Source organism: Pelodiscus sinensis, chromosome 22 (genome assembly GCF_049634645.1).
Source record: "Pelodiscus sinensis isolate JC-2024 chromosome 22, ASM4963464v1, whole genome shotgun sequence".
Classification (NCBI taxonomy): Eukaryota; Metazoa; Chordata; order Testudines; family Trionychidae; genus Pelodiscus; species Pelodiscus sinensis.
The window spans coordinates 13385511-13412860 of record NC_134732.1 but is presented as its reverse complement, the minus strand read 5'-3'; the positions used below and the strand labels follow the sequence as shown (position 1 = coordinate 13412860).

Below are 27350 nucleotides of genomic sequence, written 5' to 3'. Positions count from 1 at the left end.
GGGGACGCGCAGAGATAGTGGAGGGCAAGAAGGGAGGAGAGCAGGGGAACCCACATTCTCCACGGGCCCCCAGGCAAGGTGAGAGGGCTCCATACTCCTGAAGGAAAGGGGCAGGGCCCGGGGCAGCCAGCCCTCAGTGTCGCCCGGACCACGTCGTCCCTCCCTGCCCCCATCTCTCAGAGCCGCCCAGAGCACGTTGCTCTGAGTGCTTGGGCGCGGCCACCCAGGAGAGATTCAAATGGCTCGGTGCACATAACGAAATTTATTACACGTCTTGGTGCTACCTGGCAGAAGGGTTCCTGGATGGAAAAAATTAGCAGGAACACGGGGGTCTGAGAATCATTGTTCTATGGCAGCGTTTCCCAATGGGTGCTCTGTGGAAGAGCCGGCACTCCCTTTGCCCTCTTAAAGAGACAGAGCTGGAGTGTTGGAGTTGCGGCAGCGGCTGAGGTTTTTTATGTTTTTTTTTTTTTTGTTCGATGAAATTCAGCGCGGGCTAGGGGCTCTGTGGCCAAATAAAATTGGGAAACACTGTTCTAAGGGATTTCAGTCCCAGCCAAGGGCAGGTAATTATCTCGACATGAGACTCAGATAGCGCACGGAGACAGGCCAGCTTACCCTGAACAAAGAGCCAGATGGAAGCATTAGCTGTCCCATGGCCGTTATTGGCAGTGCATTCGTACTGACCACCATCACCCAATTGGACGCTGACAATCTCTAGCGAGAGGTTCTGCAGGATCCTCACCCATCCCTCGTTTGGCTGCAGCATCTTCCCATCACGGCTCCAGGTCAGATTATAAGCAAGGTCTCCTGAAACCAGGCAAGACATGACCACTCCTTCTCCCGGCAATGCTGTGATGTTCCCGGAGGGCACCAGGTACGGAGGCGGCTCTGCGTGGAGGAAAGCAGACAGCGGGGTCCAATTATCCAGGCTGCGAAGTACCCAGGCACCCCGCTGGAGTCACTCCCAAACTATCATTTGGAGGTTTCTAATGCCGAAGTGCTGAGCTCAACCATTAAAAATTGGAAGCAAAGCCCAGGGGCAGAATCCTCATTGCAGCATGTTCTGTGCAAGACTGGGGTGAGTTTTTCCCCTGCCCAAATGCCCACTCCAGTACTGACCTGTGACAGAGAGATAGCCACGAGCTCGCGCCGCCCCGGCTTTGCTAACAGCCGTGCACTCATAAAAACCTTCATCGCTTCCGGAAACCACAGGGATCTCCCAGCTGCTGGTCCCAGAATCCCTGGGGAAACCAAGCAAAGAAGCCACGTGAGACTGGAGAGGAAGCCACCAGCTCTCCTCTTTTGGTACTGGCTGCGATTTTCAAAAGCAACTGGCCATTTGCAGTGACTTAATTCTGGGCAGCTCCCCCAGAGGCCCTTGAAAGGGGCTGGACTGGCTGAAAGGAAATCCTCAGCAGTTTTTGACAACTGGGCCCCTTTAAGGGATCTCAAGCTGGACATCCAAGAGTGGAGGCATTGCAAAAGAAACTGTCAGTCAGTCACTTTTAAAACTTTTACATACACTGGAATTTTCCCCTAAAATCTCTCCCCAATTGCCAGGGCGCCAGGGGCACTAGCACAGCCAGGGCAGTTGGGGGTTTACCTCCATGCTCAGAGCTGGGTTACAAAGCACGGAGGCCAGCACTATGTGCTAGTTCTCTACCGCTCTCCCTAGCCGTTACACTGCAGCAGTGGGAGATCTCAATTCACACCCAGTTCCTTGTAGCCCTGCGTGCTGAGCATGTCTCATTAGCCTGCATGCAGGCTGGAGGTTCGGGAGCTCACATGTAAACACATTTCTCTTGCATTGTGCTGCAGCAGGAACGAGGAGCCCACTGGTAGCACATGGAAAACACGCTCCCAGGCACTGACTCTTCTCAAGTCTCTGTTCTATGTCACTGAGTACAACTGTAGAGCCCTGTGCGGATACAAAATGTGTATCCACAGCTGCATCTGAACCCGCAAAAATGAGTCGTGGATATCCACACCGACATCCGCAGATGCGGATATAAATAACTAGCTGGAGTGACCCAGTGTTGCTCGGTCCCGCTCTCCGCTGGCTGATTCGCTTCCCCTCCCCCGCGCCAGCCCTGCTTCCTGCTGGCCGGTTCCCCTCCTCCTGATCCCGCCAGCCGCCCCCTCACCCCGATCTCCCCTGACCAGCTCTGCTTCCCACCAGCTGCCCCCCTGATCTCCCCTGGCCAGCCCCATTGCCCCCAGCCCCTCCCCACCGACCAGCTCTGCTTCCCACTGGCTGCCCCCGCCCCCCACCAGTTTTGCTTCCCGCCGGCCGCTCCTCTCCCAATCTCCCCCGGCCAGCCCCGCTGCCCCTAACCCCCCGCCCCGACCAGCTCTGCTTCTCGCCGGCTACCCCCCTCCTGATCTTTCCCAGCCAGCCCCGCAGCCCCCAACCAGCTCTGCTTCCCACCAGCCACCCCTTCCTCGATCTCCCCTGGCCAGCCCCGCTACCCCCGATGCCCGCACCCACCAGCTTTGCTTCCCGCCAACAGCCCCTCCCCTGATCTCCCCCAGCCAGCCCCGCTGCCTCCAACCCTCCCCCCCGCCAGCTCTACTTCCCAGGCCCCCCCTTCCTCCGAGCCAGCCCCGCTCCCCTCCCAGCCAGTTCCCCCGCTCTGCCCCCGATCAAGTGTGTCCGGTTTTTTTTAGACTACCTGGTAACCATAGCCGCAGGGGGCAGGGTGGGTGCCCAAGCCATTGTGCACGTGGGGATGGGGCGAGTCCTGGACGGTGCTGGGGGCCGCAGGGGCGGGCAGGGGACCTAGGGTGGGCAGGGCTGCCCCTGCAGCGCACCACGGTGGGTTATTTTTTATTTTTACAGGTTGCGATCGGGCCCGATGGGGTCCAAAAGTACCTTAAAACCTTCTCCTGGAGGAAAGGTTATCCCATGGAAAGTATGGTTGCGGTAGCTCTTATAGTGTCCAAGTTATTAGAGCACAAACATACAGACATTCTCCTTTATATATTAGATAGAATCCTAGAACTGGAAAGGACATCGAGAGGTCATCAAGTCCAGTCCCCTGCCCTCCCAGTGGGACCAAGCACCATCTAGAATAAAGGGGATATCTGCGAATTTGCAGGGCTTTAAGTAACTGGAGGCCAATGAGAGAAGGCAGTGTCTGAGCCAGCATGGCAGCTACAATACCAGGGAACAAGCTGGCTAACAGGTCTTGAGGGCTTCAGTAGGAATTCCAGGATGGGAAGGAAATTTCCCTTGGGCTCCTCTGAGCAACCTATATTTTTGATCTATAATTAATACATGGGCTTCCCCACCACAGTCTCAAAGGCAGCAGCTCCAGTAACTCCAAATGGCCATTCTGGATAGTGGTCAGCAGCACCCGCCCCCAGCAGGGCAGCTCCACTCCAAGAAGACAGATAATGAAGAGTAATACAGTGGCCGATAGAGCCAATGGCCCATCCTGGAGCTACGTCCTATTGCAGGTAAGTCGGAAGAACATTAGTCCGGGGGGAATTTTGCAATTGTTGCATTTAGAGCCATAGCAAAATTGCCGAACTCCCCCAGGACTGGAACATGCAAGAACACCCGGTATAATACGTTGCCATGGAGAAAATACTTTCCTGTCTCCCAGTGTGGGCATCATTTTATACCCTGGAGCATGGTGATTGATAGCCCTTAAAATTAACATTCTGGCCAGTACTATCTATATTTGTATGTGACTAATGTGGGAAATTTACCAAGTAACAGAGGGTAGGTCTAGACTACATGGCTCTGTCGACGGAGCCATGTAGATTTGTTTGTTCAGCGATTAAATAACCGTGGTTTCATTTAAATTTAAATGGCTGCCCCGCTCTGACGATCAGCTGTTTGTCGGCAGATTGGGGCAGTCTGGACGCTCCCCTGCCAACATAAAAGCCCTTTATCGACCTCCCCGGTAAACCTCATCCTATGAGGCATAACAGGGAGGTCGATTAAGGGCTTTCAGGTCAGCACGGGAGCGTCCAGACTAGCGCGCTGAGCCGACAAACAGCTGATCAGCTGTTTGTCGGCTCAGCGCGGCAGCCATTTAAATTTAAATGAAGCCACGATTATTTAAATCGCGGCTTCATTTCCCTTTGCGGATCAGCCTAATCTACATGGCTCCATCGATGGAGCCATGTAGTTTAGACACACCCAGACTTACTGCAGTAGAGCATGAGACTTACATGAAAAGTTGATCCTTTCCAAGCATCTCCCCTCCCCGGCTCAGCTTCAGTCGGAAGGGGATCTCACTCTTGGCAGAGCACGTGATCAGCAGTGACCGGTTGTGGTAAGCCTGGATTTTACTGGGCATGTTCACTTTGGGTAGACCTGGATGGTAGGGAAAGGCATGGAGGGAGAGAGAGAGAGAGAGAGAGAGAGAGAGAGAGAGAATAGAACATTGAGAACTTGATTGGAGATAAGAGGGAAAAATACACGAAAAAGCAAACTGGTTCCTTATGCTGAAACAGAATGGTCTTTGCTTTAAAGAATGAGCAATCCTTGGATATGTCTAGACTACAGGCTTTTGTCGACAGATACTGTCGATAAAGCTTCTGTCGACAAAGAGTGTCTAGACTAAATCCAGTTCTATCAACAAAGCAAGACGCTTTGTCGACATAACAGTGTAGACGCAAAGGACAGTGTAGATGCAATAATGCCTTCCGTCTACAGAACTCTGTCAACAAAAGGCATTATTCCTTGTAGAATGAGGTTTACCGCGGTCGACAAAACTGCTGAGTTCTGTCGACGTTATGTCGACACTCAGCGGCAGCATAGCTGCAGGTATAATTTTGTTGACAAAAGTGGACTTTTGTCGACAAAACCCTGTAGTCTAGACACACCCCCGACTGGCTGCTGATGCTTTGTCCTGCCTACTCGCTATAGCAGCTACAGTGAGGGCCCCATTCTGTCTTCTTCTTTCAAATGTCGTGTTCAATGCTATATTTCTTTGTCAAAGTTGGACATCCAAACTGTACAGCTAGCAAGCAGCGTTGCTGGTTAGATTGTGGAGATCCTCCAGTAAGCCTGTACATTTTTGTGTTGGGCATTCTGCAACAATGTGGTGCATAGTTTGTGGACTGCCATGATCACAAAGTGGAGATGGCAACAAATTCCATTTATGCAGTAGATAACCGCACCTGCCCTGACCCGTCCTAAGCTGGTTTAGAACCCACCACAGACTCCGGGGAGGATCAAAACCTTTCTGCTCAGTGGTGGGATCTGACACAAGATGTTTGTTTGGGACGTCAACTTGCTGCCATTCAGCTCGCCATAATTCCTTACCATTGGCCGTGACTTCCTTCACTCACTGCCAGGGAGGCTTGCGGGATTTTAGATGCGATGTTGGAGGCTGATGGAGGTATTTCTGGATGAGAAGAGGTTGGTTGCTGTGGTTGATACATTGGTATAGTCTGCATTCCTGCTCCTGTCGACCGATCCTTGGTGGGTCTACGGCAGTGGGCTTTAAAGTCCCCATTATCACATGCATGGCACTGTTCAGTTGAGTGTTGACTAGCTTTGTGTGGGCGCTTTCTGACCACACAGGAGAGCAATATTCAGCAACAGGGTACCCCAAGGCTATTGCTGAGGTCCTCAAGGCAAGTGCTCCAGCTCCTCAACTGGTTTCTGTGAGTTTTCTTAGGAGGCTGATCCTTGGCTTTAGTTTCTCCTTTGTTTGTTCCAGATGGCATCGGAAGGAGAGCGTGTGGTCAAGTGTTATGCCTAGGTATTTGGGATGAGGCTTGTAGGCAATCTTTTCCCCACAAAAAGTAACATCAAGTTTTGCACTGGTTGCACAATCGCAATCTCTCAAAACTGTCAGCCAGATGCTAACATCCGCCTATTGATCATATCTAACTATCTACAGAAGTGGCGTCTCACACTGAATCCAAACAAAACTGTGGTTACAGTTTTTCATCTAGACATCTGAAATGCTGCCCCATTCTGTAATGGGGGAGTATATTCTTGCAGTATATTCTTTAGGCACTAGATCTTTGTATGCTCTGCAGAGTACTAGAGAAGGTGTGTTTCTGGTAAACAATGGAAACTAAGCTGAATCTCAAGCTGTGCAGAAACCTGTTTGTTCATGGTTCTAATTGCAGCTGTTTGGATTTAATAAATACTCCCTGTCTCGGAAAGGCTGCAGTCCCATAAGTCTATTAAGCTACTGGCCTCTCCTCTCTATGGATATGTCTACACTACCCTCCTAGTTCGAACTAGGAGGGTAATGTAGGCATACCGCACTTGCAAATGAAGCCCGGGATTTGAATTTCCCGGGCTTCATTTGCATAAACTGGGCGCCGCCATTTTTAAATCCCTGCTCGTTCGAACCCCGTGCCGCGCGGCTACACGCGGCACGAACTAGGTAGTTCGGCCTAGGCTTCCTAGTCCGAACTACCGTTACTCCTCGTGGAATGAGGAGTAACGGTAGTTCGGACTAGGAAGCCTAGTCCGAACTACCTAGTTCGTGCCGCGTGTAGCCGCGCGGCACAGGGTTCGAACGAGCAAGGATTTAAAAATGGCGGCGCCCAGTTTATGCAAATGAAGCCCGGGAAATTCAAATCCCGGGCTTCATTTGCAAGTGCGGTATGCCTACATTACCCTCTTAGTTCGAACTAGGAGGGTAGTGTAGACATACCCTATCTCTCTAGCCATTTATATCATACATATAAGTATAATACCTGCTTCACCCATGCTTTCAAATAGTAGTCTCACTCCTTGAGCCAAATAGAACAAACTTTTCCTACCCTTCTTTGTACGTTTATATTAAGCCTGAGACTGGCTATGCCTCCTCAAAACAGACCAGGTAGCTACAAACCTCCCTTTCAGAAAACAGCTAGGTTCTGTGCTCGTGGAAGGAAGTGGACAGAAGAGCCCCTCAAGATATGTGGGATTCTACCAGGGAGGAAGTATTAGAGAAATGCCCCAGCACATGTTCATTCAGAACCTGGCACATTACATAGTCTGTTCCTGGGTAATTTCAGACATCTGCTAGTAGGATGAATAAAAGTTGGTTGGCTATTTCTGATGCTACGTGGAGAGCTACCAAAAGGCTTCAAACCAACAGCTCCAAACCTCATCCAGCTGGGACCATACAAAACAATCACTCACCTGGGACCACACTGGTGTAGGCGACTCCAGACACACGCTGCAATGGGTGCCCATCTGGGTCTTCCCCTGTCACTTTCAACAAGAAGCTTTCTGTGGGTGCCTGGAATTGGGGTCCCACCCAGAGCTGATTGGAGGAGCCATTGGAGAAACGCCGCATTGGCAAGGAGATGACAGGCTGGCCAGAGCTATTATACAGCTCCACATCCTTCAGGTGTCCTGGGGACTCCAAGCCAGTGCAGTTAATCAGGACAGAAGTAGGAAGCCCTGCAGAAATGGAAGCAGAGGGCAGGGCAGCAGAGGAGACGGGATACATCCAGGTCAGAGTGATTGTGAAGCACTGAGTCCTTTCCTCTGCTACAGACATCACCCCCATAATTCCTGGGTCTTAGCAACCAGGCAGCTGACAACACTGTTGTCCCTGCTCATCAGTCCTGTCTCATTGTTGCTAAGGATCCCTAGCCTGTCTGCAGCCCCCCGTTGTCCCATCTTATACTTCGACTGCAGACGCCTTGGGACAGTGGCTGTATTTGTTCTATGTTTGTACAGTGCCTAGCACAATGTGGCCCTGTCTATGTTTGGGGCCCCTAGGCACTATCGGCATATAAATATCATGCCTCCTGATTCCAGGCTGGATTGCAGCAAGTTGTGCTCAAGGCTTCTCTGAAGGCCACTCAAGGCTTCAGCAAATGTGGAACGTAGCAACTTGCTCCCTGAGCCCAGCTGAGAAGTGGGACCCCACTCGTCGTAGGCTCCATTTGCTTTCCACCACACCCTATGTCTTATGGACATCACTGTCCCTGCCATGCACACACACACACACACGCGCCATGGGAAGCACAGGAAGTACCATGCACTGGCCGTTCCCTGGGATGGCTTAGGTTGAACGTAGGCTGGGAGGAAAAGCTGGCTCGGAAATCGATGGTGCTGACACCAGTGATTCTCACCGAGTGGCGGCCGCTGCTCTGGATCTGAAAACGAGACACACAGCAAATAGAGACATAACATCAGCCCGTGTAAAAAGGGGGTAGCTCTGACTTGGGAAGCCACCAACCATGCGGGACCAGAAGACAGGGAGGAAGAGAAAGACTGTAGTGAGCCACAGAGAGACCTTTTCAACAGCCTGCATTCTGAGCAAGCACATGCTTCCGTCTGCAGCCCTGAAGGACCACAAGAAAGTGACCGAACAAGCGGATTGGGGGTGGCGAAATCTTGATGTTCAGTGAGGCCATTGATTTTGATGGAGTTTCATCCTGACGCCAGTAGAGAAACTGGCCTTGGCACTTTAGAGATGACTTCAAAGTGCCCTTGGCAAGAAGTCCCATGCCCCTATTTATTCCATGCTTCATAGAGTAAGCCCAGTGGCCAGGCCTGAATGGAGCTGGTAGTAGAAGGGGAAAACAGCCCCTGGGTCAGTCTCCCCTTGTGCATCTGGAACAAAGTTTCTGCTAGAGACACAGCTCCCAGGGGGAGCAGGGGACTAGAGAGACAACACTCAGGTGCTACAAGGAAGGACACACACACTGGCACCAGAATGAGGCAGATGTAGCCTTTCCACCCCAGAGAGGGGACAGACCGGGGGCAGCAAGCTGGCGATGAGACACTAAAGTTGCACTTTGTATGTTTCTCCGTGTCTCTTGTCCTGGCCAGATACGAGCACAATGGGCGTGTGGAAGAACCTCTCAGGCAAAGGGTTTTGCCTGCTCTAGGATACTGGCCTAGATAGACCTAGCCCAGTGATTCCTTTTGCCTCCATCCTACCTTGACTGACCACACTCCTGGCTGGCGGGGTTTGACCGTCACCACCTTGGCGGAGTTCGGGATGTCCAGGTGTTCTTCCAGGCCCCAGCCCTTCTGAAGGATCTTGCCTGCACCATCAAGCAGAATCCATGGGTTAGCGCCTCCAGTTCCCTGCTCATGCGTCCCCAGGAGGGACACCCCAGCCCCGCCATATTCAACAAGCCAAGCCCAGCAGATCTGCCCAGAGAAAGGCAGAAGCCTGGTCCCTGAGCTGCCTGGTCCCGGGAGAAGTCTCAGTACAGCCTTCAGGGCTGCTTTCTGCTCAGTATCCGACCCTTTCGTAGCTCTGAGTGGCTAGACATGGACTCAGCACTGTATTTCCACATACAACAGGCCCAGGGAGCTCTCTTCCCACCAGGTTGTAGTGCCACTCCCAATACTGCTGCCCCCTCCATAGACCCTGCGCCCCTGGAGAAAACAACCTGGGATCCTAGCACTCTCCTACACTAGCCCTGCCACACTAGCAGCCCCTTCTCCATTTTTGTTGGTAGTTCCTCATCCTTCCCTCACCCTCTTCTCTAAGGAGGACACCTCCCCACCCAGTGGCCCTGCCTCTGCCCACCTATGACCACACGCCTGCCTACCCACGTCCTCCTTTGCTCATTTTAAAGGCTCATGGCTTCTTGGTCCCTTCCGTGGGACCCAGACAGTTGAGAGAGTCGCTCATTCACCGAAGCTGCCCTTCTACCTGCATCACTCCCTTCCCAGCCCCCATCTCACTCCTCTTTAAACCTAGGCCTTCTAGTCTCCCTCAAGCCCTCAGTGTTGTTTGCAGGCCCTTGGCTCACCCCACGCATTGACAATGCCCTGAAAGAGCCAGTTGCGTGGGGTAATTTCAGTGGCTGAGGAGCAGCTACTGTCGATCGGCATTCGTCAGCTGGCAGCTGGGAAGAAAAGCCCAGAAGGGATCAGGGAAAGGCAGCTCTTATAAAATTAAAGTATTAATTTAACATGGAAGAGAGACACTTGGGAGCTTGGTGAGGCCTTTGTAGCTCATTACGTTTTGCTGAACAGATTTTTGCCCTGTGGCTAGTCACTCTCTGAGCAGCTCCGTTTGGTTAGTCTCTGGTCTCAGTCTCCCTCACCAAACTTCCCCCCAGATGGATCCTCAAGAGGGATGAACTTAGGTCCCTTTTAGCTCTGTGCCCCAGCTCTCTGCCACTTGAGCCAACAGGCCTGCACCTAGCCAGTGTCGGCTGCTCACTGGGCTCTCCCTGTGGCCGGAACTGTCCTCTCCCTGCCTGAGGCTGGGACCTGCTCGCTGCCAGCGCCCTGGTACGTACCCGCCGGATCCCTGACTTCGATCTCTGGAGCAGGGCCGCTCACGGAAATGGTGACTTCTTTCAGGCTGGGGTCAAAGGGCACCCGCCAGGTGTGCTCTCCCCCCCGTTCGTGGTCTGTGGACAGCAGGTGGACTTTGGAGGCCTGGATAGCCTCTTCCACCCATTTCAGCACCTAGGGGGCAGAGGGGGGGATGAAGAGCAGGACCCCAGGAACGGAAGGCACCTCACATGGGGTCCCCAGAAGGCTCTCCAGTGTGCCAGCAGGGCACAGCCACTGAGATATGGGGAAAGGGCCTGTTGTCGGGGTAGTTGCCCTGGTTACCTCTCACCCCACGGTGCTGTCACAAAAAGGGCCAGGCACCAAGAAGACACACTGCGTGTATACAGAGATTAGTTCAGCTGCGTGAGCAGGAAGGACAGAGCCTTTGCTGGGTTCACCATAAAGATCTTGAGCAACAACTCGACAGGAGGCAAGGCCTGGCTCCTCCAGGGACAGCCCGCTGTCCCTTTAATGGGAACTGCACGTCCTCCAGCCATCATGATGCTATCATAGTGCACGGCGGGAGCTCTTACGGGGAAGAGAGCAGGCTAGGAAGGGCACAGATCTATATCAGAACCCCCACTACGCCCAAGGGCCGAGGCATACACAGACAGAGCACAGCATGTGCAACACGGGCACTCCTGAGACACCACAGGACGGGGCTGAGCTGGGGGGGGGGGGGACACAGGAGAAATGGAACAGCCAGAGCAAGCAGCACAGGACACAGCCAGTCTCCTTCCCCCCCTTGCTCACACCTGCCCCATCCTTTCAATTTCAGTTTCACTCCTCCCACAGTTTTCTTTGATTATATAAACCAGAACACCAAGCTGCTTGTGAAAGTGCTGCAGGTGGGGGAGTGGGTGCCAGCAGGGGTGACAAGTGTGGGGGAGACGGGACATGTGATCTCCCCCAAAACACCACTGGCAGGCGGGGCAAGGGAGGCTTGGCATCGAGGCAGAGATCGGGCTCCCCCCGCACTCACCAGTGACAGCAGGGGGAAGCAGAGCAACGCAGCTCCGCTTCCCCGGTTCCCGGCTGTGTCACTCATGGGGGGGGGACTGTTCTCCCCCACCCCCAGACTAACCAGCGGGAACTGGAGCGACATGGCCAGGAGCAGAGCGAGGTAGGGCCATGTCACTCCGCTGTCTCCCACTGCTGCTGGTGAGTCCAGGGTACCCGACCCCTGCTGTCAGCGCCAGCCCCCACTAGCTCCCCACCCTGCGTCACTTGGGGGAGGGGATTGGGGGGAAAGGGTCAGGACAAAGCAGAGGAGGGTGAAGGCAGGAAGAGATGGGGCAGGGGCAGGGCCTGGGACAGATCTGGCGTTGTCCTGGCCCTCCCCCAGGCAAGGGATGGCATGGGAAGGAGTCACGTGGAGGGGCGATCACATGGCCAGTGCGCTTCTTGTATCCTTCCTCCCCAGTCGCCCCTGCATGCGGAAATCCAGCCCCTGCTCCCTATAAACCCTGCACACAGAGAAGTGACAGGACGGGGGAGAGGGGGGACTACACATGAACCCAGAAATCCAACTCTGGTTCCTCCCCTCACCCAGGGCAATAACCAGGATAAGGGAGGCCCTTCCATCTCCAGGGCCGAGCTCAGCAGTCCTGAACCCAGTCTGCTCCTAACAAGGAAGGACGATGCCATTTTCAGGGTGATTGGACTCCCAGCTCCTGGCACTCCGGAGAGTCTGCTCCATGCTCGGTCACAGGCTTGTGTGGGCCCTTGGGCAAGCGATTAGTCTCTCCCCGCTGCAGCTTGCCACCTGTACAGTGGGGTCAAAAGTCCTGCCCTACCTCACTGGGGGATGGTGAGGAGCAATACACTACAGGTTGCGGGATACTCAGATGCCTGAGTACTTCAAGCAAAATGCAGGATAATGTAGCACTTTAAAGACTAACAAGATGGTTTATTAGGTGATGAGCTTTCATGGGTCAGACCCACTTCCTCAGATCAAACAGTGGAAGTGGGTCTGGCCCACGAAAGCTCATCATCTAATAAACCATCTTGTTAGTCTTTAAAGTGCTACATTGTCCTGCATTTTGCTTCAGCTACACCAGACTAACACATATCACTTGAGTACTTCAGTTTGCCTGTCACACCTTATACACAAATACAGGTTACAGTGGGACTTACAGGTTCCAATGGACCCTGCAGCCGGCCCCAGATAAGGGGAACAAGGAAAATAGTCTGCACAGAATCAAGGGCCAAATCCTCAGCTGGCATCACCTTACAGGGCTTCATGGCCTGATACAGCCTCTGAGGAGCCAGCCTTAATGGTGTATTCCGAACACGTGGGCTTGCAGGTGCTGGAGTAGGGAGGGAGGCAGGGTGCAGGGAAAAGGAGACAGTGGCACAGGCTGATCCTTTCCCATTACAAAGCAAACACACACACTTGCTGATGTTCGAGGAATTATAGAATCTGGCGTAATTATTATTGCCAGATGGCTCCCACGCAGCCGCTCAGAGCAGACGAGCAATTACCCTGCACCTTGCCCCCGGGAATACTTGTCTGTGCAACAGTCAGCAGCTGGGGAGGGGAGGGGAGCAGGAGAGCTCATCTCTCCCAAACTGTTGCTAATAATTAGACAAACACTCGGCTCCCACACCAGCCCTCCAAGCACTTCACAGACGTGCTGGGTTGGGACCATCAAAGGCAGGCATCTAAAGTCAGGCTCCTGCAGCCATAGTTAGGAACCTGTCTGATTTTCAAAGGTGTGGAGGACCCAACAGCTCCCACCAAGGTCCTGGTTTTAAAGTTTTGGCCTTACTCCTCAACTCCCAAGAGGGAGGTATAACCGCCACGCTACAGAGGGGGAAACAGAGCCCCAGAGCAGTGAAGCACGACCTCACCCAAGGTCATGCAGATAGCTCCAAGGCAGCCAGAAACAGATGGCAGGTCTTCTGGATGTCCAAAGCTCCATGAAGTCCCTAAGGGATAACCAACCGTCCGTGGCCCAGCAATTTAAGCCTCCCCAGCACTTCATCTGATGGCAGTAAAGACAAAAGAGCCTTGCACTGCTAACATGATGGCTGTGTCTAGACTGGCAAGTTTTTCCGGAAAATCAGCCGCTTTTCCGGAAAAACTTGCCAGCTGTCTACACTGGCCACTTGAATTTCCACAAAAGCACTGACGATCTCATGTAAGATTGTCAGTGCTTTTCCGGAAATACTATGCTGCTCCCGTTCGGGCAAAAGTCTTTTTCCGAAAGACTTTTGCGCAAAAGGGCCAGTGTAGACAGCACAGTACTGTTTTCCACAAAAAAGCCCCGATCGCGAAAATGGCGATCAAGGCTTTTTTGCGGAAAACCGCGTCTAGATTGGCCACGGACACTTTTCCGCAAAAAGTGCTTTTGCGGAAAAGCATCCTGCCAATCTAGACGCGCTTTTCCGAAAATGCTTTTAGCGGAAAACTTTTCCGTTCAAAGCATTTTCGGAAAATCATGCCAGTCTAGACATAGCCGATGAGTCCACCGGAATGAAAGGGGATCAAGCCAGCAAACAAGAGAGGCTTGTGATCCTCATAATCTCAACGCCCCATCCCCATCACTCCAAACTTAAAGGAGACTGCAAAAACAATCCACGTCCTCCATTCTCGCATGCAGGGCTGTGCTGGTCTCAGGATACTAGAGTGACAAGTTGAGTGAGGCGATCTCTTTTACTGGACCAGCTTCTGGTGGTGAGAGAGACGAGCTTTTGAGCTACTTCGATCTTTCCTTCCGGTCTGAGAAAGGTGCTCCGAGCATCCCAGCTCAATTCAAAGTGGAACAGATTGTGAAGTTAACACGTATTCCAATGGACCAATCAAGTGAAGTGGGTCATTAATATCCCTCCAGTCACAGGGGGAAAGATAAAAGACTGGCGGGGGAAGGGAGCTAGAGATTGTTGTAAGGAGCCATAAATCCCGTGTCACTGTCCAATCCCTGATTTTTAGTATCTGGCAAAGTTAAGAATTGAAGCTCCCAGGCTGGGCTTTAGATGGCATTGGGCAAGTTCCCTTTGCAGCTGGGGACTGAGAGGTCTGATAGGGAGCAATTGCTCTGTGGAAAGCCTTCATCCATGGTGTTTCTGTCTTTTATCATTTTTCTGCGCAAGGGCATTTGAGAGCTCAGATGCTCCCGAGGGACAGAATTCAGACCTTTTCCACTCACCTCCTTCACCTGGTGTTTATCCAAATGGAATATCTGCCCAGAGCTGGTAGCAGCAATTTCTTCATACACTCGGTACCCAGGGTGGCTTCTGTCCCCGCAATCTCCCGTTAGCACGAACACCACCTGCCACAGAGAAATGCAAAGTCAGAAAAGTCTGCCCAACCTGGGGAACTGCCAACCATCCTCACACCTCTCCCCCTGGCAGGAGGTTGGCATGCGCCAGCTACAATGTGAACAACTGTTTTGAGAATGCTCCATGTCTGTCTATATGACAAGAGTTAGCCAACAGAAGATGTACTAGCAGATGGCAAAGAATACATGGTGCTTAGGCCCAATACACTGGAGTGCTATGGTACTTGGCAAAAGGCTTCTTGTGTGCAGCTCTTCGCTACTTTGCGCATTCAGAGAGAGGGTGTTCAGTGGCTTGGGTGACACAGAGAAGGGACATTTCCCTGGAACGCAGCTGCCAGCCAGTAGCCAGACACTCACCTGGGACTGTTTGTGCTGCAGGAGCTGCAGCAACTCCTCCTTGCGCTTGTAGTCTTTGGCCCGAGCGTCCGAGAAGACGTAGATAAAGGATCCTGGGTGCGAGACCTCCACAGCCAGCTGGATGGCTCCAACACTCATCTCCGGGCAGTCCCCTCCACCCTGCAGCCAAAGAGCCCATTAGGAAACCCCAGGGATCCTGCCACAGCCCCAAGAGAGGGCCACAGGAATCACCAGGGAATGGGGGACCACTTCCATTAGTGAGGGGGAAACTTGCTGAGACCGTGTGCCCCATCGTACCCACTGCCTCATCTCCCAAGAGTTCAGGGAGCAATGCCTGCTCTGCCATGGGCTATAGGCTGAGCCAGGGCAGCCCCCTCGTCTGGACAGGACCCATTCAATTCCACTGGCAGGGTTTGCTCCGGTTTGGAGCATGGGGATGCTCCACAGGTGCACCTAACAGCTCTGCCTGGCTACACAGGTGCACAGCCCAGGCTGCTGGAATCAAGTTACAAGCAGGGGCCACACCCAGGCTACGTCTAGACTACATGCCTCTGCCGACAGAGGCATGTAAAATAGGCTACCCGACATAGTCAATGAAGTGAGGATTTAATATCCCCGGCTTCATTAAAATAAAAATGGCCACCGCACTGTGCCGGCTCAGCTGATCGTCGGCACAGCGCGCGAGTCAAAAGGCGGATCGGTCGACAGGGAACGCCTTTGTCGACCGCTCCCTTATGCCTCGTGAAACGAGGTTTACATGAGCGGCTGACAAAGGCGTTCCCTGTCAACCAATCCGCGTCTTGACTCGGATCAGCTGAGTGCCGTCGATCAGCTGAGCTGGCACAGTGCGGTGGCCATTTTTATTTTAATGAAGCCGGGGATATTTAAATCCCCGCTTCATTGACTATGTCGGGTAGCCTATTTTACATGCCTCTGTCAGCAGAGGCATGTAATCTAGACGTACCCCCAGTATCCAACCCCATGCTTCAGAGACAATTGGGGGCCCCCAATGGATTGATGCCTTTTTCAGACCTAAGGATTCCTTTTTGGAGCAGGTTATCAACGGGTTAATCAATGACTAATAGACACTGGAATGAGCAGTTAATTATAGACTGTCACAGAGACCACCAGGTTGCATGTAACCAGCTATTCGCCTTCCGCTGGTGTGCTTGTGACCCCGCAGAAAACACCCTCCTCCCGACAGCACTCTGCTTGTACCTCATATTCATCATTTACAAATGGACCGACCCTTCACACAAAGCATGTGCAGTGCAAACACAGGGTGACGGTGGGAGATATCAGCTCCAGGTGGCCCCAAAGCAGCCCAGCAACAGAGTAATCTCACCTCCCAACCTTCTCTGCAGTGTAACAGTTTCATCTCAAACACAGAAGAAAACAGAATCTTTCTCCTCACTTTCCCTGGGGACTGGGAGCAGATGCTCATTTAGGACCCAGCTATTATTTCACTTATAGCCTAGGGGACTCCAGCTGATGTAGCCCATAGACACGGGCGTTCAAGCCATTGCAGGCAGCTGGTTATTAACGACACAATAATTATACAGAATATCTTGCATTTACATGGTGCTTTGCATCTCAAAGGACCCTAAAGCTCTTTGCAGATAAACGCATTGCTCAACCTAGGGCTGTTGCTGCACTTCAAAGGCGGAGGCGCCCTATTGACTAATCGAATAGTCAATGCAAAAATGCATGGATTATTCGATTAGTCAATTACCCAATACTTAACAGACTTAGTTTGGGATCTGCAATAAAAACCTGAACCTTTCTGGGGAAAATGTTCAATGAAAAAGCCAAACAAAAACATTTTCAGCTAAACATTCTGGAGGAGGGGAAAACCATGTTTGGAACAACTGCAGTAACTCCCCCACTTGGACCCCAGATTTTGCAAAGAGCATCCAGGGATCTAGAATAGCCAGGAGTGGGCAAGGCCGCAGATCTAAGTCTCATCCAAAGACAGTACCTGCAGAAGCAGAGCACCCTGGCACCTTGCTGAGGCACTGACCACACCAGGCCCCGCCATCTCTCCCCAAGGGTCTCTCCAGAGCAGAAGGGAGTGGCTCTGTACTCTCCTCCGACCCAAGGAGCTCTCAGCATGGCATGTACATTGGGAGCAGCCAGGAGGCACAGCCAGGACATTCCCACCTCTCAGATACTTTCCAATAAATATTAGAGTGGACAATAAATATCTAGACTGGGCAAGCCTAGAGGCTGCTCTGCACCTGAGCTCCCAGTAGCCCAAGCATTACAGAGATGCAAGCCATCCCCTGTGTTTCCCTGCCCTGGGCACAAAAATGAATCTTCCTTAAGAGTGACAAGTGCCACCAGAATTCCTTGCTGCCCTGTACCCCAGGCAGCACAGGGCAGGGAGGATCCAGCTAGAACTGCTGAAGGATGCTCCTAATCATTAGGCTGGCTCCATGGCAGCTTGGCTTAAGAGTTACGCTCCTTGGCATCAGGGGCTGCTTAGCTACCTACTAAGGGTTGCATTCCAACCAAACCAGGTAGGTTTCCAAACTGGTCCTACACAGGTTTCCAATGTCATTCACCAGAGGCCACTGGCCAACAACAGGACAGATTTCAAGACAAGGCAGACAACTGTACCTGAACATAGAGACTGCGGAGCTCTCGCTGGAAAGCCTCAGGATCTGCCGTGAGGATCGCCGGTCCAACCACTGTCAAAGACATCAAAACAGCAGATATCAGCGCGTTCTCCTCTCTGGGCACAAGTCAGCAATCCTCTCTCTCTGTCTCTCCTCTCTGTCAGGTTTCCCTATATCAGCCACACCACCAGGTCTATGAGAGAGACAAGGCAGGTGAGGTAATGTCTCTCACTGTACCAACCTCTGTTAGTGAAAGAGACAAGCACTCTAGCTACACACACAACTCATCTCTCTAATATCCTGCAGCCAATACAGCTACAGCACTGCCAGTACCAAAAGGCCTGTGTTAATTGGACCCATTGCTGCCTTCACCCAGAAACGTGCCTCAGCTGCGATAGCTGTCTTTCAAAGGACATGCCTTTGCCACTGGAAAACACACTGGGTCTCCTTTAGTTAGCACGAGCAGAACAGGGCTGGTTTATGATGGCTCGACTAGTCCATGCCTTTCTGTGGTGGTCGCCATCCCCGCATGGCACTGACAGGTAATCTCCCCTCCGGAATCCCAAAAGAGCAGGCCTGTCACGAGACATTGTCTACATTACAGTCTATTTATGTCCTATTGGCATTGTAATGGGACTTTGTTACACATTGTGATGGGGCACAGCTGCCCCGCACCCTGGGGCCGCTGGCAACGGCTCTGTACGGGGCACGGCACAGCAGGGAAGGAGCCGGCACAGCGTGCCCCCACCCCACGTGGGGCGGATCTTAGCGTCCCCGCCCCTTCTACCGCCCGGCGCGGACCAGGAGCGGGCTCAGCATGTCCACAGGGGAGCATGCGCGGCATGCTCCCGGGCAGCCAGGGAGGGGAGGGGGCACGGCTGAGGCAGCATAGAGGTGGCGCCTGGGTGTGACGAAACACCTTGCTCCAGAGTTTAAAAAGAGAAGCGGCTTTCCTGCAGGGAGTCAGTCGCCCGGGAGGCGCGTCCAGGGGCACTGCGAGCGGCCGGGAGACCAAGGCAAAGGAGGCCTAGGTGAGGAGAGAGGAAGCAGCTCAAGGCAGGGCTCTCTAAAAAGCCTGCGGGTTGGCATGTTACGGCGGGAAGCCCTGCTAGCTGGACCGGACCACAATGGGCCCGCATCCTTAGGGCCCTGGGCTGGGGTCCTTGAGAGAGGGCAGGCCCAGATCCCCGTCTCCTCTACGCCTGAGATGAACTCGGAGGCGGAGCAAACAGCAAGACAGCAACAGCTAAAAGACAGGATTTAAGGTGGGCCAGACTCTCACGTCTGCGGGGGATGATGGTGGTGGGGCACGAGTAAAGGCCCAGATTGACTAGTCTGGTGGATACCTCATTACCCACATCCACGTGGCTTGGTCTTGCAAACAGGACCAACCTGTATGGTCAACATGTAGCCAAACTGTGGGGCAGCTCTGGGGGTTAGTAAGGCTGTAGCATCTCAGAGAGCCAGGAGATGTCTACTCTGCACACGGGGTGAGACTGCAGGACAACTAGACACCCTCAAGGGAGCTTCCCTCTAGCCAGGTCATGCACCAGAGCAGTGCAGCCAGGGCTATACAAGCCAACCTGCTAATGCAGGGAACTACTCAGGCACCATGCTGAAAGCCATGCTGCTGCACTTCACTGCTCTGGTCCCTGAGCTAACAAGGTTAAAGCTGGCTCAGGTGTCCCTACGCGTGCTGCAATCACACCCCCGACAGCCGTGTAGATGTACCCTTCGTTAACAGAGGGATGGAATTCAGGAGTTGCTGGCTCAGTCCTGTGCTCACATGACAAGAAGAGTCCATCACACTAAGGGTATGTCTACACTGCAAGGAGACACCAGCAGCTGGCCCATGAAGCTCTGATGGAGTTCTGGGACTCTACCACCTTGCAGGGGCCTATAATCCAGGTACCTGCTCAAGCCCAGACATCTACACTGCAGCTAAACAGCCCACAGTCTGAGTCACAGGCAGTGCAGACAATCCTTCATAGGTGTAGCAGGCATCTCCCCATGCTTGACCAGCACACCTGTGCAATGCCTTTACACTGTTAACACTCCCCTCTGGGTCCTACAGCTCTGGGTGAGATGGGGCACACTCCTGGGCTATGTCTACACTGCAGGCTGTTCTTGTGCAAAAATTTGTGGAGCATCTACACTGCACGCACGTTCTTGCACAAGTAAGTTTACAGTAAAGCGTCAGAACAGAGGGCTTCTTGTGCCAGAGTTATTCCTCTCCCACGAGGAATAAGCCCTCTTGTGCAAGAGCTCTTGTGTAAGAGGGCAGTGTGGACGGGCAACAGGGCTTTCTTGCACAAGAAACCCCTATGGCTAAAATGGCCATCAGAGCTTTCCAGCGCAAGAGAGCGTCCACTCTACCATGGACACTCTTGTGCAAAAGCACATCTCTTGTGCAAAAGTACATGGCAGTGTGGACACACTCTTGCACAAGACCTTTTGAGCAAGAACTCTTCCGCAAAACAGTTCTTGCCCAAAAAGCCTGCAGTGTAGACGTAGCCCTAAAGTCTACGATTCTGCAAGTAGCTAGAGCAGGACAGGTGCTTGCCTAAGCTCCCACATTCTACTTACTGGTGGTGGCACTGGGCAAGTCCCTGCAGCCCTGTCTACAATGAGCAAACACATCATGCTAAGACTAAACTCAACTTTGCCCTAAAGTAGGGCTGTCAATTAACGCCAGCGTTTAACGAAGGACAGAATTAACGCATTAAAAAAATTAATGTGCATTAATCTAGGGTTACCATCCCTCCAGTCCTCGTTTTCCCTTGTTAAATCTCCGGCCGGCTGGCTTTTTTAAATGGCAAAAACTGTCCGGGATTTTGCCCTGCAAAGGGGATCAGGGAGAGGGTGGCAGCACGTGCCTGTCAAATGGAACGTTCGGAGCCACATGCCCAGACCGTTCACAGCCGCTCTGCACAAGCGCCCCAATGCCTGAAGGGGAAAGCACATGGCTGAGGCGGCTCCAGTGATACCCAGGGAAGGTCCGATGTGGGGGGGGGGGAGTTGGCTCCTCCCACAGAGTCACCGCATTACCATCCGCCCTGCTAGGTTATGTCCCCAGTTCTGTGGGAGGGGTGGGGCACTGGGTTAGAGCAGGTGGGCTGGGGGGGTGGCTGGTTCTGGGGCAGGGCAGGGGCACTAGGTTAGACCGGGGGGGGGGGTGCCTGGTTCTGCGGGAGGGGTGAGGGCATTGGGTTGGAGCGGGGGTGGAAGCTGTATTCTTATTATTGCTTAACAGCACAATTAATCGAGCAATTGTTTTAATTGCGCGATTAATCGCGATTAATTTTTTTAATCGCTTGACAGCCCTACCCTAAAGTTAACCATAACCAGCTCCTAAAACATTATTAAAACACAAGTGCCCTTGCCCCAGCCAAGGGCAAAATCACATTTCACATCAAGTTAGCTAAAACGTTGGTAACCCAAAGCACTTCTGCAAGCCTATCGCGCCTCAGTTTCCCCAACACTATATGAGGGCTGTGCATTTTAATGAACATTTGCAGAGCACTCAGGGTGTGTCTAGACTACAGGGGTTTTTCGGAAAAAAGTAGCCTTTTTTCGAAAAAACTTCCCCTGCGTCTAGACTGCTGTTGTGTTCTTTTGAAAGTAAATCGAAAGAACACAGCAGTTTTTTCGACCGCGGAAAACCTCATTTTTGAGGAAGAATGCCTTTTTTCGAAAGTGCTCTTTCGAAAAAAAGTGATAGAAATGTAGCCATGTTAGTCTGGTGTAGCTGAAACAAAAAACAGTGCTACATAGTCCTGTTTTTTCTTTCAAAAAAAGGCGCTATGTAATGCAAACTGCTATTTTGAAAGAGAGCATCCAGACTGCCAGGGTGCTCTCTTTCGAAAAAGCGGCTTGCTTTTTCGAAAGTACCGGTTGTAATCTAGACACTCTTTTTTGAAAGAGAGCACCCTGGCAGTCTGGATGCTCTCTTTCAAAATAGCACAGTTTGCATTACATAGCGCCTTTTTTCGAAAGAGCACTTTCGAAAAAAGGCGTTCTTCCTCAAAAATGAGGTTTTCCGTGGCTTGCTTTTTCGAAAGTACCGGTTGTAGTCTTGACGCTCTTTTTTGAAAGAGGCTTTTTCTAAAGGATCTTTCGAAAAAGCCTCTTTTGAAAGAGGCTTGCCGTCTAGACGAAGCCTCAGAGACCCCCCTCCCCCCCAGCTAAACAATGCCATTGTCACGCAGAATTCTGGCTCAGCTCCAACAAACTGATCAAGCCCACTGCTTCCCTAGACCAGTTTTTTCTGTACATGAGACTGGAGGCCTCCGAAATGATGTCAGTGCTCAGACTGACTCCCACGAAACTGGAAGGCTCTTCCTTCAGCTTAACCAGAGAGATGGCCAATTTACCGAGCTAGGATGCTCCTGTTACAGCAAACCAGATGCCGGGCCTGACGGGTGATCCTAACCCCCATCTGTTTCCATGTAAATACAAACAGATGCAGCAGGACAGAGGTACAAAGGGAGCTGACGACTTCCCCTGGCCTTCCCCCCATGCCCTGTAGTCCTGCACTATTTCAGCTTTTTCCGGGGTTGAGAGAGACCCTCTGCTTTATGAGTGCCCTTTGTGGTAGCACAGAGAGGTAACCACTCAAAGCCCAATAACAGCAGCTCTAGGCCCTGTCTACAGTGTAACCGCTACCGTATCAGAAGACACTCGTGCAGGGCCTGTATTTAACAGTTGGTTGGCCTTGCAACATTTGAATTTAAATAAATTTAAATGTAAATGAATGGAGATGCCTATCTCCTAGAACTGGAAGGGACTTTAAAAGGTCATCGAGTCCAGTCCCCTACCTTCACAGCAGGACCAAGTACCATCCAACATAGACAAGGCCGATCAGCACAGTAACTCGGTTATTACCAGACTGGGGTACAGCCCTGGACAGTAGCCTGGCTCAGGGATATGGCTAACACACAGCATTACTGGGGCCTAGACGACAAGACCAAGACTTGCTGGGTAGTTGTTTCTGTGAGGGCAGAACCTTGCCTATGGTGTGACAGGAACAATGTGCAGAACGTGCAGAGCAGATGCTGTGGGTATGAAATGTTCCAGTTTGGAGCAGTGTGAGATACAGAATAGAGGAACAGGAACTTTCTCAGATCCCAAATATCCCCATCTAGATGAGCCACAGAGTCCACTGATTTATCTGGGTCCATCCTGAAGAAGAGTCACTGCTGATATCACGAGATGTTACAACCATATTAAATGGAGTCCACTCAAATCACTTGGCCTAGAATTCCTTGGGGAGCCATCTCCATCAGTAACCAGCGCAGAAACATGAGCAGTCTGGATTTAATGGACAAGCCAACTGTTCTCTCTCTTACAAAAGACAGATGTATTCCCAAAGATCAAGCGGATACGAGGCTGAAAAGAGAGGCCCTGTTTCTATTTTAAGGAACGTACACAGTAGATAGATGCCAATTCACTCTAAATCTCCATTTAGCGCTTCTGATAGCAATTATAATGTAAGGAACATTTGAATTAAAAAGGCTGAAGACAGCAGGAAAAGCTATTTTCTGTATTAATTTTTAGAAGAGAGCTTGTTCTTATGTGGTGAATGTTTAGCACCGGATGGAGGTGTATAAAAGTAAGGGCCTGTCAGAGGAACAACTTTCATCTTTATTTAATGTAGAATTTTGTTTTCTTCTTTACTATCACAGTTCAAATACACAATTATGACTTCTATCCCAGTTGTGCTCTTCAGCTGGAAAGATCTAGACTGCTCTGTAAATTATACAGCTATAAGGCATCTCTTCACACAGCCATTAAAATGCAGCCATCCCTGGGGTGGGTCCCAGTATCTGTAACAGCATATAGCAACAATAGTTTGGGACATGGATGTAAAAGAGAATTTTGAAGGAGACAGGACATAGTTACCCATGTGGCCAGGATTCCTGGAATTAACACCATAATTAATCCTTGTGAAAAGTGACTTGCACTCATTTACACCCACAAGGATCACATCACAGCCATTTGCAGTACAACCGGGCTCTTCACACCTTGCTGGTTCTTAGCTGGCTGGAGAAGTGTAAGGGTACGTCTACACTAGCTTGTTAGTTTGAGCTAAGTAGGGTAATGAGGGCAAGCGGAGTTCCACAAGGAGTAACGGTAGTTCGAATTAGGATCTTTAATTCAAACTACCTACTCCATGCCGCGTGTAGCCGCGGGCACGGAGTTTGGACTAAGGGGGATTTAAAAATGGCAGCGCCCGGGAACATGCAAATGAAGCCCGGGATATTTAAATCCCAGGCTTCATTTGCAACTCCGCTTGCCCTCATTACCCTACCTAGCTCGAACTAACGAGCTAGTGTAGACGTACCCTAAGAGTTCAAGCCTATGAGGCAGCCTGGGGTCGAATTCAAATTGCTCGCCTGAGGTAAAAGCCAAGTTGCCATGTCTTCACTGCAATTTTAAGCTGCATGATATGATCCAGGGGCCCAGCTGCGGGTGAGCCTAACTGGGCTGTGGCCCACTCACTTTGCATCCAGGCCAGCGGTGGACAAATACCAGCTGATTTGCCAAGGTTAGCCCCTGATGGGATGGCACCGCTAAATTTACTTGCATCTCTGCAGGTACAGCTGCTTGCAGCTCCCATTGGCTAGTGGATCACTATTCCCAGCCAATGGGAGTTGCGGCGAGCGTTGTCCCAGTCTGCACCACTTCCTGCAGCTCCCCTTGGCCGGGAACAGCAATCCACAGCCAACAGGGGTGGCGACCCTCCATATCTGCAGAGGTGCAGGCAAAAATAGTGGCAGTGGCCTGCCAGGGGCTAACCCAGGTGAACAGCCGCCATTTTATTGCCCACTCCTGATCTAGGCCCACCCCCAGGGGCTTTCACAGCTCCCTCCTGTCCTGCTCCACCCCCATTTTCGCCCACACACCCACCCAAATCAGGGCCTAGCTAAATGGACCCTTCTGGCCGTGCCACTGATGTGACCTGCACTAAGAGCACACTTTTAGCAGCATGGACACACTCTGGGTAGGGATGTAATAGCATAGTGGATTAACCGATAAGTAAAAGCGTATTGGTTAATGCTATAGACTAGATGCATTTCCCTCCCCCCTCTCCTTGCCAGTAAATCTTTTAGCAGCTAGCCAGCAACCTGGCTCAGCCCTGCTTGCAACAGGTCTGGGACCTATCCCCACTGTGGCTCTGCATTTAAAGTGTATTAGGAGCTAGGTGGGCAGGCAGCCTGGCTCAGTCCTGGCTTACACTGGGTGCAGGACCTACCCTCGTTTCAGCTCTGCATTTCAAGTGTATTAAGAGCCGGGCGAGCAGGCAGCCCAGCTCAATTCTGGCTCATGCCGGGTTCGGGAGCTCAGACTCCCCTAAACAGGGACTGCTGCCACCCCGCACTGCTGCCTCTTTCTCAGAAGCAGCAGCACAGGGCGACAGGCAGCCAATCCACAAGGAGAGGCCCTGGAGGTTTTTCGCCTTCCTCTGTAGCATGGGGTACAGGTCACAGCGGGAGGACTCTCTGCATCGTGGGGTCTTCAAAGTATTTGAAGGCTTCAATATCTGAGATATAGGTGAGAGGATTATTCTGGGAGGGGTGGGGGAGATTCTGTGCCCTGCATTGTGCAGGGAGTCAGACTAGATGATCATAATGGTCCCTTCTGACCTTAAAGTCTATGAGAGGTGTTTTTTAAACTGGCTCCCCTTGCGAACCAGCTCTCGCCTGGCACCCCGTGCTGCTGCCTTTGATACACTCAGGTCCAGACTGAGGCATGGGTGAGCCAGGCAGCTGCCCGGGGCGCCAACCGATGGGGAGCACCTGATGGCAGCTGTAAGGGGTGTACGGCATCCCTTACAGCTGCCATCAGGCGCCGCGCGCCCGGCTCCCACAGCACCAGCCCCACAGCACCCTTCCCCCCCACAGCCGCGGGGCCCTGCACGGCCCGGCGCAAGCACTAGCAATGGTAACCGGGCCGGGATGGGCAGCGCATGCACCCCGGGGCCAGACCCTGGACTGCGCACCAGCGGCCATGGCTGGGCCGCGCATGCGGCGTGCGCCCTGGGGGCAGTGCCGCACGCCCGGGCCTAGGGCGCTAAAAGGGCTTGGGCCGGCCCTGGATACACTGACTGCCAGCCTCACCCCGGGGACTATAGAATAGTCGACTAACCGATAAAATTCCATGAGGTTACTCGACTGTTCAATTAACCGAATTTTAACATTCCTAACTCTGGGAGTACCACCCATTGAATCTTCAATACTCCTTCCTCTCCTGCAGCACCCAGCCGCTCTGAGGTCTTCCATCCAAATACTGAGCTGGCCAAAGCACCCTCCGGTAATGAGACTGGAGGAAATTGCAGTCCAAGCTGCATGGCTGCAGATCAAGCAAGGACCTGAGGCTAAAGCAATCACAATGAGATATGGTAACGTGAGGAGAATCAGAGGCAGATTTGGGGAGGCTCGTCAGAATTCCTTCAGGAAATTGGCAGCTTCCATCATAGACCCAGGCTGTCTAGGTCAGACTGATGCTTTTCTAATTTAAACTGATACTTTCTCGCCAGTGAGGTCAGGCCCTGTAATTCCAGCCATATTAGCACAACCCTGCTCCAGCTGTGTTTGGAGCAGTTACCTCCCAGCTTTGTGTGTAGTGAATGCTAATGGGGCTGAAAAGCTGAGGTTCAGAAAGGAGACAAGGTAGGACAAAGTGGCCTTGAAAAGGTGGGGGACTTTGATCCTTACTAAAGGCAGCTGTTTGTTTTCATACTGAGCCAGGGTTAAGGGAAGCACATTGTACCATGTAACCCACACACCTACTGGGTATGGTTCAATGGCCCACTAGCGGCACTGAAATCACTGACAGAGACAAAGAACGAGTGCAGCCTTAGCTGAGAGCCAGCTGGCTTTTAGCACAAGCGGTAGAGGCTTATGCACTAAGCTCCCGAGGACCCCGATTTGATTCTGCCTGTTGGCATTGCAACTTCATACCCCAGTCCTACATCCTCAGTACCTGCCTTTAACAGGACCAGAACCTAGTCCCCAGAATGAAATGGGTTCAGTATGACTGGAACCAGTGGCTCTACATAAGTGCAATGCAACATATTATGCAAATAGAGACTGAGCCCCATATTACATAGCATGTCTTATATTGGCCCAGAATAACTGACTGTGGCTTAGCGCAATGCAGTCCTTTGTCTGGACCAGAACCAAGGATCCTAGTGCATTGCAAGGCATTGCCCTGGACCAGAAGTGCAGGTCCTGGGTCAGTACAAGGCATTTATTGAACCGGAACCGCCTTACCTGGGTCATGAAAGGGGATAAGCGCATAGTTGCTAATGGCTTTTGTGCTCCTGCTGAGTGTCCTCTCCAAGATCCGGGATGCTCCATCTATCACCTGCACCAGGTCGTCGTGCATGGAGCCAGTGACATCAAAGACAAAGGCCAAGGTGACCCCTCCAGAATGGGGGATGGGCTCTCCAAGGCCAGGGGCCAAAAGCAGCCAAAGCCCCAGGAGGAGACCTGCTGTGCGGTGCATGGCCTGGGCGCCGTCCAATGCACAGGCAATCCCTCTGCTCCTGCCCAAACCTTTGTGGGATTCCTTCCTGGGAAAATGCTCTCTCTCCAATTTGCCTGCCCCCCCCCTCCAAAGAACTGAGAATTGCTCCAGCTCTCCCTACTCCTAGGGCAAGAACAACTCCAGGCAGAGAAATCAGGCTGCCTTTCCCTTAGCTGCATCTAGAGGGGCAGATGAGAGCACCTAGCTGCTGGCACAGCTCCCCCCAGCCTCTCCATTCCTTCCTAGCTGCTCCCAGACACCCACTGAAACAAACCAACAAGTGCTGCTGTGCTAGTGTCCCCTGGCTAGACGGTGCCCTCGGACACAGCA

General features: G+C 52.2%; 1 protein-coding gene across 1 annotated transcript in view; it reads right to left on the bottom strand.

Annotated features, from left to right (window-relative positions):
- Window positions 1-27136, bottom strand: part of HMCN2 (hemicentin 2) — a 133419-nt gene extending 106283 nt beyond the window's left edge. The window contains exons 1-11 of the mRNA XM_075906051.1: window positions 26765-27136; window positions 17491-17561; window positions 14872-15030; window positions 14383-14505; window positions 10192-10363; window positions 8870-8976; window positions 7959-8079; window positions 7112-7375; window positions 4186-4330; window positions 1123-1244; window positions 619-891 (exon numbers count right to left, since the gene is read on the bottom strand). Of these exons, the coding sequence (XP_075762166.1) occupies window positions 619-891; window positions 1123-1244; window positions 4186-4330; window positions 7112-7375; window positions 7959-8079; window positions 8870-8976; window positions 10192-10363; window positions 14383-14505; window positions 14872-15030; window positions 17491-17561; window positions 26765-26999 (1792 nt within the window). The 5' untranslated portion in view covers window positions 27000-27136. The remainder of the gene's footprint in view (window positions 1-618; window positions 892-1122; window positions 1245-4185; window positions 4331-7111; window positions 7376-7958; window positions 8080-8869; window positions 8977-10191; window positions 10364-14382; window positions 14506-14871; window positions 15031-17490; window positions 17562-26764) is intronic.
- Between the last annotated feature and the right edge of the window lie 214 nt (window positions 27137-27350).